The 18,723-nt window shown below is 36.9% G+C and overlaps 1 protein-coding gene across 3 annotated transcripts in view; it reads right to left on the bottom strand.

Annotated features, from left to right (window-relative positions):
- Nt5dc1 (5'-nucleotidase domain containing 1) overlaps positions 1 to 18,723 on the bottom strand; it is a 137,328-nt gene that overhangs the window by 10,035 nt on the left and 108,570 nt on the right. For 2 of the 3 annotated variants that reach the window (XM_015500409.2, XM_015500418.2), the window contains exons 7-10: positions 13,661 to 13,835; positions 11,742 to 11,839; positions 2,350 to 2,468; positions 1,093 to 1,245 (exon numbers count right to left, since the gene is read on the bottom strand). In XM_015500409.2, coding sequence (XP_015355895.1) covers positions 1,093 to 1,245; positions 2,350 to 2,468; positions 11,742 to 11,839; positions 13,661 to 13,835 — 545 coding nt within the window. Of the gene's footprint in view, positions 1 to 562; positions 739 to 1,092; positions 1,246 to 2,349; positions 2,469 to 11,741; positions 11,840 to 13,660; positions 13,836 to 18,723 lie in introns of all 3 variants that reach the window. The other variant, XR_007343362.1, reaches the window with a different exon arrangement.

Below are 18,723 nucleotides of genomic sequence, written 5' to 3'. Positions count from 1 at the left end.
AAAATTATTCCTTATTTTCTTTAGCTGGGCTTACTTAAACATTAAAATGTGCCATTTTGCTGTTTTAATTTGTTCTAAAATAGTGGAGGAAATAATCAACTGATGTACCATGATTTTAGAAAGTTTTGGGCAACAGTCTGTAAAATTCCATTTGAGATTTTTCCCAGTCCTTATCTTAAGCTTCCTGTCACAAATGAAGGGAGGTGAAAGTGATCCTCAAATTCTCTATGCTCTTATATAGAATGGAAACAACTACCAATGTCTGATAAATTGAATTCAAACGTAAAATGAAATAAAATGTGTATCTTTGCAGAATGTAGTACATGTAAATGTTTTGGTTTCCAGGATCAATTTTGAAATGATCTGGTTAATTTGATTTTAATTATATTTTTCAAACTTCACTTAGGTTGAATACAGTAATTAGAAACACAGAATTAAATCCTTTTGCATCAGACTTTGAACTTGTCAAAAGATAGCATCTTATATGTATCCTGTGCTTGACATTTGTTTGGAAAAACTAAACTACACTTTTCTTAACAATCACAAAATATACAGAACTCACACAGTGCTTTCTTTTTATCTTTCTTTATGGACTGTTTCCTTCCTGCTGCAGCGGTCAGCAAGATGTTTATATTCTGTCCCCTCCACAGGGAAGCAGGAAAGAATCTGAACTCTCATGAGGTGCAGTGCTTACTGCCTGTTTTGAAGTGCTGCTCTGGTCTTCTCCATGGAAGTGTGCTGTGCAGAGAACAGACCTGGACTTATATATATGTATTAAAGCAGCCTGACTTTTATAGGTTTGCGTCAAAAATGTTTGTTACAACAACAAAACAAAACCACGTAACTGTCTCATTTGTCTTTAAATACAAGTAGAAAGACACATGTCAAATTTTCCATGAAACAGGTAATACAACTAAATTTGCTTGAAAAATCTGCTAAGGACCATTAATACACACTGTTTCAAAAACAAACTACAGAAGCATGAGGACATTCAGTCAGACCAGGAGACCTGTGAAGTCAAGTAGTATAGAGATACTTTAGCTTTCAAATAAAATTTTTTTCTTTCAGGAAAAGAGTGAAAGGGATGCTTACCTCATATTTTCCTCTCTTCTCCAGAGGCTCTGACTCCTCAGGCTTCCAGGCTTCCTCTCCTTGGAGCTCCTCTAGAATGAGGACTGTCTCCCAGTTCCTATAGTGACGCGCTGGGAAAACATCTGAATGCATGCTGTCACCAAAGTAAACAACCTGTAAGTCAGACAGCAAATTCTGTTTGAGGCATGAGAACTGTGACAGTGGTCATCATTTCATGGAAGGGAGAAGAAGGGCAAAAGCATCTTACATTTCTTTGAATAACCTGGCAACTGACCACTGATGTGTACCATTGATTCACAGAGGACCAAGTTCATGTTAAGAAGTTATACAACCCACTTGCAGATAGAAAAAAGGTAGAAGGTGAGATGAATAATTTTATTCAGTTTTCCCACAGAAGACGTGAACCTGTGTGTTTTGTATACATTTAAATCTGCCCTTAGAACTGAAGAGCTGGTGATATATTAAAGACAACTTGTCACAGTGGGTTGCAGATTGTGAAGGGTGCACATCACAACCACTCTTCAAGAGTTTCTGGGACCCACCCCAGATCTGCTGAAACAGAACACCTGAGAGTGTTGCTGGGCTTGAAATCTAGAAATCTCCATAGATATTCTAAAGCAAAAGTCCCATGGATCTAGTCCACACATTTCAATCTGCAGATGAGAAAATGAGGTTAAGGGATAAGACCTAGAACCTCTCAAATCAAGATCCTTTGTCCATGGAACTCCTTAGGGGTCCTTGGGAGCTGCAGCAATGTGGGAGCCAATGGTGCAGGGTTCAGTTACCCAATTATCTCTTCTGCTCATGGAGCTACCGGTGAATATTTTTTAGAAGAGTACTCTGTTGTGAAAAATACACCAATGTTCAACATCCGCAATGTGATCAAGATATCAAAAGCAGTGGGTCTTTAGGATAATCTGTAGTATAATTTCAGTTTGGGTTTGTTTTACATATAAAACCTTTTTTTGTTATCAGGATTATCATTCCTCAGGCATCCCATATATGAATCCCATGCACTCCCTTGATCTGTGGCTGCCTGCTTGGAAACCTTACTCTTCTCTGTCTCAGATAAAGACCAGGTCTATATCAACAAAGAAAAGGCTTATTGTATCAGCAGAGGTAAAAAGAGAGCTATGGCAGCTGACAGAGGGAGATGATTCCATAGATAATTAACCTGAATGCATTTACAATTGGGGTTTTAGTTTACAACTCTTTATATCTGCAAGAGGACATTAAGGATTCTGAATCAGAAAATACCTTGGGTTCAGGTTTGCCAGTCATTTTCTTCAGAAGTTCATAAAGGTGTACAGCGTTCCCTTGAGAGTACCAGCCAGGTTTATCCAGAGATGGCAACACCTCCTGTTCTTCATCATTCTCTGGAAATACAGTTTGTCCATCATATACTTTTTAATCAAGTGAGAGTATTCAGTCAGGCAGGCTGTACTCAGGGCATGGCCGTAGGTCTCATGTAACAAGGAACCACGTGGGGAAGGAGATTGCATTCTGTAAGCACTTAGTGGAAGCACTTCGTGGGCCTATATATTATTAATCCTCACTGTGATCCTCTGAGTTGGAGGAAATAAGGCTCAGGGAAGTTATTTCATCTAAGATTTTAAAGCTGGTAAGTGATTTATTCAGTGATGAGATAGATTTATGCTTGATATTATGCCCCTGCTTTTGCAAAATGGTTTATTAAGCAAACAACATAATAGAAACCATTAAGTCCTATCTTTTCGGAACTGGGTATGGGGAAATATATTTTTATTGTAGTCTATTCAATCTAGGTTTAAATTTTGCACTCTAGGTGCCTCTATTATTTTACCCTAGTCTCAGCTTGGGGTGGGGAAAGGAGTTGGTAAAAGGGTTATCTGACACCAAAGGACAAGTTTGTGGATAATTCCAAACTGTCCCCTTCCAGCATATAACTTGCTCCCCAGATCCAGTTAATGCAGGGCTGGTGAAAGTCTAAGAAGATTCAGCACATTCCTTAGAGAAATACTCCCCCAAAAGTGATAACTTCTCATAATGTCTTTGTTTAGAGCAGAAAGTCTTATTGTACTATGTAAATAATAAGGGTTTAAAAAATGAATAATTTACACACACACACACACACACACACAAGGTGCTGGGGGTTGAACCCAGAGGTTGATGAATGCCATGTTAGTGCTTTACCAATGAGTTACACTCTTGGCCCTACATAAATAGTTTTGAAAGAAGATTTACATTTGACATGTAAATCTTCTTTACAATTAGATATATACACTAAGACATCACTTAGTTGCTAATATCTGTCAAATGATGTTTTTTTCCTTTTCTTTATTATTATTTTGCTTATTAAAAATGAAAAAAAAAAACCCAAATTCTATAGACTACAGTTCCTCAAATGTTGGGACTCAGTAATCTAAGAAGCAAGAGAAAGAAAGAAAAAAAAAAACTAAAAAGAAAAAAAAAGAGAAACCAAAACAAAAACCCTCTTGATAAAACATCCACCCCTCCCTCTTTCCAAAAACTTCACTGAAAGCTACTTTTAAGGGTAATTAATCCGTGAGGGCAGCTTCAAAGATTCTGACAGAAGCTCCACACCTAGGAGCTCAGAAAATTAATTCCAGTAGAAGAGAGCCAGCCAGGCTGCTGAGAGCAACAGGGCTGAGATAGTTTAGAAAAATAAATTCAGGAGATGTCAAGCACAATTTCATTTATAAATCCAAATATTTTCACACTATTTAAACAAGGCATCACATTTCTTTTCAAGGCCTATAGGATGTAGTTATATGCACTTCTGTTTTCGTATCACAGAAAAAAAAATGTGTCCTGCAAGAAGTACCAAGAGTATACTAATTTTTAAAAGCTTAATTAAAAATGTTAGATGATGGGCTGTGGCTGTGGCTCAGGGTAGGGCACTTGCCTGGCATGTGTGAGGCACTGGGTTCGATTCTCAGCATCACATATAAATAAAATAAAGGTCTATCAACAATTAAAATTTAAAAAAATGTTAGATGATAATAAATAGAATAGAAAAAAGTAAAAGAGGACACAGGGGACAGAGGGTGATTATGATTTGTTTCCTTGGTTTTAAAACTCGGATAATTCCAATGCTTAACTCCTAGAGGAGTTGTATAAATAAATTAATACAGATGAAGCACATGAAACAGTATTGGCCACACAGTATTTAAACATATCTTAAAAATCTCAGAACTTTTCTCCCATTGTAAACTTTCTGTTTTTTTTTTCTTATTTTTGCTTGAACAGTAAGAAATTTTTCAAGTAAAATACTCATTTGTATAAGGACTATAACAGAAAAATGATACTACTAAAGAAAATAGTTTACTGATGAGTTGGAGCAAAGTTAATAACATAGAAAGCAAGATTCTTACCCTTCAAAACTTTGGGTTTGGGGGTTTCCTATTTGTTCATAATTTTTAAAATACTAATAGCTATGAGCTCCTTTGAGCTATGTATCTTTTCCTTCTGTTTCAATATGCTTATTTACCTGCTCATTTCTGGGCCTATTATAATGGGAAGTTAATTTCTTTTCAGGACAAGAATTTTCAATTAGATATATACACTAAGACATCACTTAGTTGCTAATATCTGTCAGTGGTAGTATAGAGACCTGCAGACAGGGCTGTATTCAATGCCTATTTGTTTAGAAGCTGTGGCTTTGTCAAAATGCTAAACTTGGTACAAATTCAAGCAAATCAACAAATAAGCCATAGTCAAACATTCAGATTAACGAATGAATTCTTAACTGTACACTACGGATTGGGACTCTTTCATTCAGCAAGTTTTTAGTGTTACTGGCACTATGCTGGAGACACACAGCTGGCATTACCTGGCTCTCTACCACTAGGATTAATAATTTTCTGAGCCACATAGAATCCTAGCTAAGGAGGTTCTGTCAGAACCCTTGAAGCTGCCCTTGTGGATTAATTGTCCTTCAAGGTAGCTTCCAGTGCAAGTAGCTGGTGACAGGGAAGAGAGTGAACATTTGCATAAAGGGTTTTCTTTTGTTTGTTTGTTTGTTTTGGCTTTTCTTCTTCTTTTTCTTTCTTTCTTTTTTTTTTTTTTTTGATTTGAAGATTACTGAGTCTCAACACTTGAGAAAATATAATTCTATAGATTTTGCTTTATTTTCTTTTGAAATTAGGAAAAAAGAGCATGCTAGAAGGGAGGGGGATTCACTGTATGGTTATAAGTACTTTAGGTTTCATGGGACTTGCACTCTGGGGTGTGCAGAATATGGAGAACACAAGGCTTATGTTATGTAGGTCAAGGAAATGTGAAGCACAGCTGCCATCTTCAGGACTCACATCCCAGTGAGGAAATTCCCCAGATAACTTCCCCTTTATAACCAAGTGAAAGGCACCAACAAACACAGAGAGGAAATGACTGCCTGGAGCCAGAGGAAGGAAGTACAGAAAGGAGGTTGTCGGTGCTTGCCTCCAAGCAGGGGTAGAAAGTCATCAGATAGAGGAGAGGGAGGAATTCCATATTTATCCTTGTTCTTCAAATAATATAGAAAGCGAGATTCTTAACTGATCTTCTGACCAGTAGCATCTGCCTTACTATAATATTTGTTTAGAAATGAGGAATTTTAGGCTTCATTAGGACCTACTGAATCAGAATCTCCATTCTAACAAAATCCCTGGGTGATTTATATTTATATACTAAAATCTCAGCAACATTGACAGAGAACAGCAGGAGCAAAAACATGCTGAATAAAGAATAATAAAAGGTAATCATTCCAACAGGGGTGGAATAATGGGCACCTGTAGTGAAAAAGAGACTGAGGAGGATGAAAAGAATTTAGCAAGGAGATTGCAGAATTAGTTTTAGGATGCTATACCGAATGGAAAGTTAATGAGATTCTGTGTGCACATGATTAAATATACTTTTTGCCTAACACTTATAAGTGAATTCCATAAAAGATACTGAAAAAGTAAAAAGTAAGTGACAAAGCCATGTCCATGCTAATAAAAGGTATTTGAAGAGAGGTGGGGAGGAGTTACAAGGCCCAGTGGAAAGAAAGAGGAGGGCAGAGATGAGAGATTTCAAAGGTAGATTAAACAGGTCTGAAGTCCAGCATACTGGATGTGAAAGAATAAAGATTTAACGGATGGTTAGGTGAGTATGATAAGGCACAAAGGTGACCAGTATGCCTGGCTGCATTTGGTTTCCAGATGAAAGGAGATTATCACAGTTGATTTCAGAACACTGAGTGGAGCTTTCTGATGTGCAGGAGAAAACACTGAGATTCAAGACAGGAAGTCTCAGCTAGGGAAAGATCGAGGTGGGGTGGGGGTGGGGGTGGGGGTTTGGAATGTGGATGACAGCTGAGGCCAAGGGACAGCACAGTGGCTCATGACTCCCACAATGGCGGGGAGTGGGGTGGCAGCCTTGGGGACAGGGCAGTGAACAAGACAGACACGATACCTTTCCCCAGTAGAAGTATAATCTTGCCAGGCAGAGATCCTCCCCTTACCCCAAACCTTAGTACTGGAGAGGGCAGAGGTCTCACAGTGCACGCAGCAGGGAACAGGGAGGGTCTTAAGGGTCGACAGGGATGTGGCTAATGGAGGATCTGAGTCTTCACCCGCCTGGCCACCAGCTCTTCCCTGGTCACCATGACAACCACTGATATTACGCATGTGGAGCTCATGAAGGACACGTTGTGCAAGGTGATTGGCTCACTGCACCTTATATCCCAGCATGCTTACCAGCCTGGATTTTATCCCTCTGACTTTAACCATTTGCAAGGACGGTTTAATTTACACACCACTGGAGTTTATAGCATTGGGCAGAGGAGACTTGCTTTCACAATAACTGCCACACAGATGGCTTCAGGGCTACAAGGCAGGATGGAGGCTGGGACTGATAACCCAGACATGATGTAATACTGTACCAATTCATACAGGCAGTGTTAGTGATGATAAACCTGAGAGGACAGAAAGGGGAGATGTGAAGGGGAAAGAGGAATTGGAAGATGACTCATTAAGATCTGTGGTTGGAAAAGTTACTAATGAAATCAGAAGAGCATGCTAAGAAGGGAGGGGGATTCAGCGTAAGGTTTTAAGTGCTTCAGCTTTCCTGCGACTTGAGCTCTGGGGTGTGGAGAATATAGAGGACAGAAGTAGGCATGTGCAGATCAGGGAAAAGTGAAGCAGAGAGGTAAGGAATTGAGAGTCATTAGTGAACAGATGATAGTTAAAACCATCTGAGTGGTAGAAAGCTAAAGTAACAACAGAAAAAAGGAGAGCCACACACAGAATGCTGGGAATAATTAACATTTAAAGAGAAAGGGAAGGGAAACCAGTAGTGTAAACCTAGATCAAGTAGTTAAGAGACAGGTGAGAATCAATCATCAGCAAAATAAACACCACAACCAAACATAATGAACTAGAAATTTTTTTTTTTTTTAATATAAGCAGCACCATCCTCTAATAATTGCTCTGGCAATCTTCTTTGTGCTCTAAAAGGGAAACAACTATTTTGTATTAAATCTAAATCCTATGTTTAATTATATCTTCCTTTTAAATATTTTAAATTGGAAGTCCAGAAAATCAAGGCTCAAAAGAATACAAGACAGAGCTGGCATTGTATTCAGTGGTGGAGTGCTTGCCTCGCATGTGATAGGCACTGGGTTCAAAAAAAGAATATAAGACATCTTCTAGGACCTCCTGGATGTGGGGGAAAAAAAAAAAAGCTTTTCTAAACTCTGTACATAAAACATGAGGTCCCATATATTCTGAGGTCCCGAAGCCATTTTATAGTGGTCATAACTGGGAACAGTAACAAGACTTTGAGTTCTACCTTATCAATCCTGACTTTTCATTTCTCAAACAGCAAAATAAAAACTTGGCTTTTATAAGATTTTCTGGATGTGACCCAAATCAGAGGCAACAAATCCAAAAATAGACCTAAAGAGATTACATCATACTAAAAAGCCTCTGCACAGCAAAGGAGATGATAGAGTGAAAAGACAATGTAGGGAATGGGAAAATATATTTGTAAAGCCACATATCAGATAATGGATTATATCCAAAATATATAAGAAGTAAAACAGTTCAATAGAAAACAAATAACAAAATAAAAATGGGCAAAGAATTCAAACAGACATTTCTCTGAAGAAGATAAAATGGACATGTATAATATCAAAAAATGTTCAACATCACTAAACATTCGAAATACAAATTAAAACACAATGAGATATCACCTCCTTTCTGTTAGAATGACTTATTTAAAAAAAAAAGATGAAAAATAACACACATTAGCCAGAATGTGGAAAAAATGGAAAACTTGCATATTGTTAGATGTTGGGTGAAATAAAATTAGTACAGTCATTATGGAAAATAGTGTGAAGGTATCTCCAAAAATTAAAAATTGGGCTGGGGGGAGAGCTCAGTGGTAGAATATATGCCTACATATGCAAAGCTCTGGGTTCAACCCCTAGCACCATCAAAATAAAATTTAAAATAAATAAATAGATACAGAACTACTGTATAATCCAGCAGCCCCAATACTGAGTATACATCCATTGGATATGAAATTAGCATACTGAAGAGCTATCTGCATTCCTATGTTCATTACAGCATTATTTACAATAGTCAAGACATAAAGTCAACCTAAATGTCTCTCAAGAGGACTAAAGAATAAAGAAGATGTGGTACACACAGTCATCCCTCAGTTTAATGGAGGACTGGTCCCAGGACCACCCACAGAAGTTCCTTCTATAAAAATTGCGTATTTGCATATAACCTATGCACATCTTCCCATATATTTAAAATCACCTCTGGTTTATTTATAACATCTAATAAATGTAAATGCTATGTGAATAGTTGTTATCCTGTATTTTTTAGGCAATGACAAAAATCTGCATTGTCTGTACAGATGAAATGTTTTTGAATATTTTTGATCTGCAACTGGTTATATCTGAACATGCAGAGGATCAACTGTATACATAATGAAATACTATTTGGCTTTAAAAAATAAAAAGAAATCTTGTTTTTTTGTGTGAAAACACAAATAAACTGGTAGGACATCTTGTTAAGTGGAATAAGCCAAACACAGAAAGACAAATACTATATAATCTCACACATGGAATATAAAAAAGCTGAATTTACAGAAATAGCAAGAACAGTGGTCACTAGAGGCAGGGAAGTGGTAGGGCTGCAGAAATGTGGTCAAAAGACACAAAATTTTAGTTAGATGGCAGGGAAAAGTTCAAGATAGTTATGGTACATCATTAGTTAATAACAATGTATTCTATATTTGAAAATTACTAAGAGAATAGATTTTAAGTGTTCTTATCACACACAAAAACGGTAAGTGTGTGGGCTAATGTATATTGTTAAATAGCTTGATTTAGCCATTTCACAATACATACATATGTCAAAACATCATGCTGCCCATGGTAACTATGCAAATTTTACTTGTCAGTAAATTAATAAGATACAAATTACATTTAAAGAAAGTGGAATTCAAATTAAAAAAAAATAAATTTTGCTGTCCCAAGCTAAACCACCAAAATCTCACCTGGGACACTGTAATTGCTTGGTCTTCCTCTTTCTCTCCATCTTTCCTGGCAACCAACAGATTCTCCATCCAGCAGCCAAAGTGACATCTTATCACTCTCCTGCCTCAAACAACTGAGTAGCTACAGATTGCTTCCACAGCCTCTGAGGCTGCCTGCCTCCTTAACTTCATCATCTCCCTTCCCATAACTGTGTGCCAGAATGACATGCTGCCTCTTTGTCACTGAAATACAACAAAACTATTCTCCTAGTAGGCCTGTGCATTTGTTTGTTCCACTGCCAGGAACCCCCTTCCTCTGCTCTTCTTATTACTTGCCTCTCAGGACCCACCTTGAACATCACCTTACCTCATCTTTTTGGACACGCCTTCACTGGTCAACCATTAAACCCATCAGGTAGTTTTTACCTTCACAACACTAACCAGAGTCTGTAGTTATCCCTCACACTTGCTGAGGTGTTATGTGCTTCCACACCCATGTGGTTCACTGAGGGTCCCTCATACTTGACACTTGCTACACTAAACCTAACTTGGCTTTTACTGTTCATGAGCCACTACCGAGAGAGTACTGAGCTACTGTCAATCCAGTGGCACTGAACAGGCTTTGGAATAGCAGAGTAGCAGTTCTAAGTAAATACTCTTGTATTGGTTTGTTAAATAACAACACTGGGTGTATGTGACTCATGTGAATACTTCTTTGGGGGATTTTAAATTTCGTTTCAAAATAGTATAGTACGTAGCCAGGGGAAAGTAAAGAGAAATGTATATTACAGATCACTCTAACACAGCCTAGGTTGTTTATATAATGCCAAGTATATGAACAAAAGTTAAACATTTGTGCTTTTATGTATTTTGCGTATTTTATACATATATCTTCATTTTTATATGATTTTAAACAGATCTCTACACAGGTCTAAAAATTTATTTGTTAAGGATTTTATATATATTTATATGTATTTATAACCATTTACTGTGTTTCAATTTCTAAGCATTCCTGGGCTTCTTTAGGTATCTCCTAAGAGAATCTCTCTCTCTCTCTCTCTCTCTCTCTCTCTCTCTCACACACACACACACACACACACACACACACACACATTTAGTAGATGGACACACTACCTTTCTTTTATTTATTTGTATGTGGTGCTGAGGAGCAAACCTAGTGCCACACACATGCCAGGCAAGCACTCTATCACTGAGCTACAACTCCAGCCCTCCTAAGAGAATTTCTGAATGAGCCTCAAATGTTAATATAATACTGGGTTTAACTGACATATACAAAAGACACCAGACATAACAAATAAGCTTCCTGTCTTTCACTCTCCCAAGCCTATAACTCCTCTATCCCTGATCAGGTTCTGCTTTTATTCATTTACATACTTATTCAAGAAGTGTTTGGAGAGCACCTATCATGAGTTTCTCACTCTGCTGTTTTCATTCCTTTTTAACTGCAAATTTTGTTTGTTCTTTTCATTCAACCTCCTTTATCAGCCTCTTTACATGTATGACAGTTGTTTTTTGTGGTGGTGGGGGGCATGGGGATTGAACCCAGGGGTGCTTAACCACTGAACCATATCCCCAGGCTTTTTATTTTTTATCTTGAGACAAGTTCTCACTAAATCGCTTAGGGCCTAAGTTACTGAGGCTGGCCTTGAACTTGCGATCCTCCTGTCTCAGCCTCCTGGAGTCCCTGGGATTTCAGGCATACATCACTGTGCCTGGCTACAAGTATGACAATTTTAACTACTCTTCCTTGAATATCCTGTCCTTTCCCCAGAGAGAATACTGTGTTTTTATGATCCTCAGGGATTCTGCAAGCACTTTTGTTCTAAAAAATAATCCATTCTGACTTATTATAATTAATTCTTTCCAATATTTATTGAGATGTTTAACGGGCCCTAAAAATTAAGGTGAAACCCTTGACCATCATTTTTAAAATCAAGGAGACAATAACATGTAAACAAATGAGTTAAGTGGTAAATTTAAATACAAACACAGGTTTATTACCTTCTCTCTCCCCCAAGAGGGGAAAGAAGACGTGGTATTACATCTGACACAGTAATCTGCATGTGGTTGTTAGTCAGCAGGTATACAGAAGAGGAAAGGAACAAAACATAACTTACTGAGTGTGCGGAAAGGCCTCTGACTTGGTGAATGGGAGAAGAAACCAGGCTTCAATGCATTCGTAATCACAATGTCGAAAAGGTCTTCAAAATCATTCCTACAAAGCAAAGTTTTCATTAACTTATTTTAAGAAATTAGAAAAGGTGCATAGAAAGCAGAACTTAACCTCAGCCCATCTATTTATCACTGCATCATTTCTTATCTTTTGGTCAACTTTTATGCCTGTAATCCCAGTGGCCCAGGAGGCTGAGGCAGGAGGATTGCAAGTCTGAAGCCAGCCTCAGCAATTTAGAGAGGCACTAAGCAACTTATACCCTATCTCAAAATAAAAAATAAAAAGAGCTAGAGATGTGACTCAGTGGTAAAGCACCCCTGGGTTCAATCCCTGGTACATCCCCTACTCAAAAAAGCTGCAGCACATTGACTCTAGGCACAGAGCTGGCTTTCTCCTGATGGTAATATTACACGGTAAATTCAATAGCTTCTAAGAGCTAGAAACTGGGAGAGACATTTTAAAATTTGGGGACTGAAATAATTTTGTTTGTTATATGGGTCTTAAAGAAACTAGCATTATAGCAAATCCAGTGACATTTCTCAGAGTACTCAAACCATTAAGAAGATATTTTATTTTGAAAATCAGTGTAGGCTTATAATATAGCAATTCTTAGAAGGCAACAATTAATGACTTTAAATATGTATTTAGTATCATATTAAGGATTATTTGGAATGGCAAAGGAAAAAAGTCCTTCTCTCTGACATTGGAGAAACAATATTTCCCCAATATTCCAGAATATTTTTACAACCCCAAACTGTGATAAATAGAAATAAAGATGAGAAGAAAAATTTGGGTTGTCTGTGCTAGTGAAAAAGGAGTTATAAGTCCTGACTGTTTATTCTGAAGCAAGTCCCGCTACCAGAGCAGCAAATGTCTCCCCTGGAGGCACCTTACAAGGCCTCCAGGACTTCAGCCTCAATTCAATTAAAGGATCTCAGCCTGCATATATTTCAGAAAGCAGATCTACTTGCAGATAAGTACACCACAGAATACACTGAACACGGAAATTCTGAGACTAAAAAATGTTGGTGGAGTCAGCTTGGAGGCTAAAACTTGCTCCACACACAGCAATTCTATGGGCTGAAATTTGAGGAGACTTTAGGGGAAATCTAACAGGCCACTGTAGAATCAAGCTCTGGGATATTTCCTTTTTGTTTTATTTTTCTTACAAGAATAACAATAAGTTAAGTATTAACAATTATTGAAACTTTACCAACTACTCTGCCTAATAATTATCCTGTAGTATGCTATTTAAACATCCCCTCACACCTAGGAGGCATTATTGTCCCATTTTTAAAATGACAAAATTATGACTTAAAAGTGGTTACAAAATCCTGCCCCAGGTCACACAGTCAGTTGCAAAGCAGGGCTTGAACCCGCATCTGTTTTATTTTAAAGTCTATTGCATTTATACTGCCTTGATTTTCACGGGTATCACTTCCATCCCTGGCAGTGGTGAATGGTATATGGCTCCACACTGAAATGGAGACAGAGGGGCTGTACTCCAGGAAAATGTCAGGAGTGTATTCTACAACTCAGAGTCTCTCAGTAATCATCCAAAGTTGAAAAATGAAATGCAGGGAAGACCAAAGGACCTTCCCCAAACTCTAAAGCCCAGATCATATGTTAGCTAAAAATATACTGGCCCCAGTTAATATTACTTTGCTAAAATGTATCAGGGGTAGGTTGCTATCAACAAATATTGAGGTATGTTATGAGAAAAAAATTATACTTGTCACTCAGCACTATTTAATATTTAATATAATAATATGGGTATAGTCCGACTCTTTTAAAAAGACACTGGTCTGGTTTGCTATCAATTTTATAAGACAATGAAAGTGGAATGACTCATTACTTACTTACCCAAGGATATATTCGCAGAGAAGTCTACAGTAATCACTGTGAGAACTGGTAATTAACAAAAGAATTTTCCCAGCATTCTTTAGCTTTCGAAGCCATTTTCTTACAGATTCAGGACAACTGTGTAAATATTTGCCTGGATCTCTCTTTATTTCTGGAAAATATAGTCCAGAGTTTTCTGAAAAATAAAAACACCAAGATTTCTTTTTAAAAATATTTTGACTAAGCATATTCTCTAACTAAACTCTTTCAAAACTAGAAAATTAGAAGAATAAAAACTAGATTCAAACACTCTAGCAATAATGCCAATACTAACTACTTTCTAAAAGTGTTTTTTTGTTCTTTACTTTAAAAAATGATGGTTGAAAACCAGCCTCAGCAACTTAGTGAGTTCCTAAACAAGTTAGTGAGAGACACTGTTTCAAAATAAAAATAAACAGGGCTGGGGATATGACTCACTGATTAAGCACCCCTGGGTTCAATCCCTGGTACCAAAAAAAAAAAAAGATGGTTGATAATGTCAGTTGATCATATTGGTTGAATATTAGATGAGAATAAACTGTTGAAACAGTGAATACAATATCATCAACATTTCCAATTGGTATTTGGACACCAATTGATTAATAAATATTCTTTTTCAGAGGCACAGTAGGTTTGTTTTTGTTTTGTTTAATTTTTCTAATGGAACACTTACCACACATGAGAGCCAATTTACAGCCTCTGAGAGGCACTGTGATGTCAAATGGAAAAAAAAAAAACTGGACCAAATAAGCCAGAGAAAGCCAGAAGTCCTAGAGCTGATGGAGAATACTGAAAGATTTGAGTCACTGAACTGGGACCGCTGCCTCTGCCCTGCTGGGTCTCTCATAAGTCTACCGTTTTAGGCTAGGCTCTAAAGTGGACAGGTGGAGGCAATATCTCTAGGTGTCGTGGTTAGACCATCCCTAGTACTTGACGCAGTGCCTCAAAAGCTGTGCATACAGCAGATAAGTTCAGATTTGGTTGAGATGCTTCTAGATTCACATGGTATTTTAGAAACACTTTTCTTTGAGCATGATAGTACTAATAAGCAGAGAAAGAGAATCCAAGTTCTTACTTTCTTTAACTGCTAGGAAAAGGACACAGGAAGTGATAAAACAATGGGTGAACGTGCTTGTACTCAATGACACACTGTAATAAGTACACATGGACTACACCTGCAACCTTAACAGTGTGGTACACTTGAAATAATGGAAAAGAAGGTTATATTACAAGAATGTCAGGACAGAAGAGTCTCTAAGTGAAATAAATAAGCAAAAAGAAAAAAGCAGAGATAGTAAATAATTTGTGGCCTGCCTACCCAAGTATATTCCCCCTCTTCTTTGCTAGAGAGTGCTCAGGTTTGTTTGAGGTTTCCTCCTCCTCTCAGGGCTATGTGTGTGCCCAGGGAGGATCTGGGTCTCTATCAGTCTATACTCATAATGGTAACTCCCTCCACCCACCAGCAAATTGTTTGAGAAGGTAAAGGGGACCCAAGCATGGCCAATCAGAGCAGAACACTTTTGGGTGGCCCCTGGAGTAATATACATCACCAATACACGGGTGAATCTCCCTCTTCTAGGACTGGATTTTTGCTACAATTTTAAGTTCTACTTAGAACTGCAACAGCTATTTTCAACACAAAGTACAAGTCCACCATACCAGGGATGACAGAGTAGAAATATGAATGGCAACCTGGGCTCTGTTGATATTGTGGGTCTCAAATTAAGCCACTGAACCAACTACCACTGGAAGTACCACTCAACCTCTGGGGATGGTTTCTGGTCATGTGAAACCACTCAATTTAATACACCAACTATTTGTAGCCTAAAACATCTTGATTAAGAAAATAATACACTGAAAGAATATTATAACCAGAACTCCCACCCTCCCCCCAAAAACCCACCTTAACAAACAGGCAAATATAACAATATGAGAATAATATTCAAATATCAGAAGTCTAAGAACAAAACCAGTTTGTGCCCTCCTGTATTCTGTCCTACAGGTACATTTGTGAGCAATTCTCTAGGCTCTCCTAATTTTCCGGAAACCCTGTAATGGCCCTTACAAAAGTTAAAATATATTTTGCTTTTAAGCAAAAAACAAAAGGCATTAAGAAAAGGCCAACTTAAGGAGAATATGTTAAAATGAAATGGCTGAGAACAGTTGATGAGTGGGTGATTATCAATCATAATAAAATCAAAGAATTTATTATACCTAAGAGAGTCATACATGAAATTATTTGACTCAGAAAAACAGATTTGGTAGCAAAAGGAATTTTATAGGTTGAATAACAAAAGTTTTATAGTGGGAGGGCTGTGGCTGTGGCTCAGTAGTAGAGTGCCTGCCTAGCATGTGTGAGGCACTGGGTTTGACCCTCAGCACCACATAAAAATAATTAAACAAAATAAAGCCACTGTGTCCATCTACCAAAAAATTAAAAATAAAAAAATTATAGTGTGTAATGACAAATATATTTATAGACTTTAATACTTGTGTACTCAGAAAACAACTGTTTACTGTTATTTTTTTCTAAGATATATGTGCTTAGTGCCATCTAGTGATCAAAATATAAATTACGATTGAAAAGCAACTTGGCTGAGCATGGTGCCATACACCTGTAATCCCAGCTACTGGGGAGGCTAAGGCAGGAATCTCGCTCACAAGTTAGAAGCCAACCTGTGCAACTTAGTGAGACCTGTCTCAAAATGAAAAATAAAAAAGGGCTGGGTATGTAGCTCAGTGGAAGAGTGCCCTTGGGTTCAATCCAGTAGGCTGGGGGGGGGGGAAGCAACTGTTAATATTTCTAAATGAATAAAATGAAGCATATACACTTAATTTAAATTTCTCACCTAGATTAATTTTATATCTCTTAATAGACCTAATTTAAAAGAGAAAATATAATAATCTAATTAGAAAATTATACTCTGAAATAATATTGGAATTGTCTTTATTTTGTTCACAAGACACTGAAGAGGACAAGTACAAATGGATACCAATGGTAGATTAGGAGCTGCTACTACAAAAAATCACTGGCTGTCACTGGCAAACATCTTTTTGTCCCTTTGTAACCTCAAATTATTAAGGTTTAAGAGATATAATTACACAAGTACACATTCATCTTTTTTAAAAAAATAAATAAAGCTAGTAAATGAAAGGGAAAAAAGTTAAATATACTAACTGAATTATAATTTTTATTAAATATTTTCCCCAAAGAGACTAGAAAGTCTTATAGGTAAGGAATACATTTTTCTGCTTGCATGGAACAGGCATTCAATGCATGAATCCCTGCATTAGTCAGGAGCACAAATACAAACACTTATGTTTATTTATATTCAAAGTAATTATATGATTTGTAATACATACTCCAACAGTGACAAAAATTATATTATTCATACACCATCAAAATCACCCAAAATACCCTTCTTCCATTATTGCACTCCTATCAAAAATGTTTAATTATGATACTAACAGATAAATACTGATTAGACAAGATAGAATTTAGACCTAAGGTGGTAAGAAATGGTGTTGTTTGTTCTTAACTCACAAAGTAGCCTGTGTTTTCACTCCAAAAGGCATTCTACTTCATGGTCCTTTTATGTAACTCATTTTCCTGGCCTTTCCACCCCTCTTATATCCTCAGATGCTGGTATTTTTTTGTGTGTCCCAATGAGATTAAGGGTAATTGTTTTAAAAAGCTGGTTCTAAAGAAAAAATCGGTTTAGCTCTCTTATGTTAGAAATTTGGCTATTACACTGTCATGGAAATAAAAATGTTGCAGAAGTCTGATGTTGCAGAAGTCTGATGTGTATATAAAATGCCAGCATCAATCATACAGGATTTAGGGACCTCTGGTGGTTTTAAATAAAAAAGAGCATTAAATTGGATATTAGATATTGGAAATACTTCCTTATTTTGATAATACCACATCACTATTTCTGTCCTCACTGAATAAGGAAGCATTTTTCTTGTTAACTGTACCACTACTTTTCTTGTAATCTGCTTGTTTTCAAAACTGTGGTCCAAAGGAGTGGAGATGCTGGGATGCTAACATCTCCACTGTCAGCATCCAGCTAAGGTCTGCCGCTATTTCCACTACAGAACATCATTTAGGAGATTTAAATATTTACAGCATTTCCCAGTTATATAAGAACATGCTAGTAAACAGATAAAGTGTTTAGCTATGAATTATTTAAATGTGCTTGCTGTAAGGATGATCCAATTTTCTAATAAAAAGTAAAATTCTTTCTTGGCTAAGACTGAAATGTTTTTTCAAGAATTAAAGACATAAATTTCTTTTGTTTATGGGGGCAAAGAATGAAATTAAAATTTAATATTAAAACATTTCCTGTTTATGTTTCTATACGATTTATATCAATCTAATATTTTATTTGTCAATATAGAAATCTCAAATAGTTAAAGTGAAAATTTATATGTCAAATATAACGGTTGAACTAGAGAAATGAAATATATAATTTATTGAAAAACATAATTTATAAAATTTACCTTTTACCAGTATCTGTCTTCTATCTCTGTGATTTAATTCACGTACTTGGATCCTTCCCTAAAGATCCTGATTTAGTGGGTCTAGACTAGGACCACAATACTGTTGCTTTTTAAAAAGCTCTGCAAGTATTTCTAATATGACATTGTGATTAAGAATTATTGCTCTAAGCTAGGCGCTATGGCTATGCCTGTAATCCCGCCAGCTTGGAAGGCTGAGGTAGGAGGATTGCAAGTTCAAAGCCAGCCTCAGAAAAAGCAAGGCGATGAGCAACTTAGTGAGATCCTGTTTCTAAATAAAATACAAAATAGAGTTGGGGATGTGGCTCAGTGGCTGAGTTCCCCTGAGTTCAATCTCTGGTGCCCCCCTCCCCCCAAAAAGAAAAAAATATATTGCTCTAAAATATAAGAACTAGGGTTCTTAACTATTATCTATATATTTTATATGATTCACTGAGAATCATAGGTTCTCAGGGAGCAAGTATTTCTTAATTTTATAGCATATTATCTAATATATAGCCATGAAGACAATGAAGTCAGTCAAT

This window comes from Marmota marmota, unplaced genomic scaffold, assembly GCF_001458135.2.
Source record: "Marmota marmota marmota unplaced genomic scaffold, marMar, whole genome shotgun sequence".
Lineage (NCBI taxonomy): Eukaryota > Metazoa > Chordata > Mammalia > Rodentia > Sciuridae > Marmota > Marmota marmota.
Note: the sequence above shows the minus strand (reverse complement) of the source record. Positions and strands in the feature narration are given on the sequence as shown.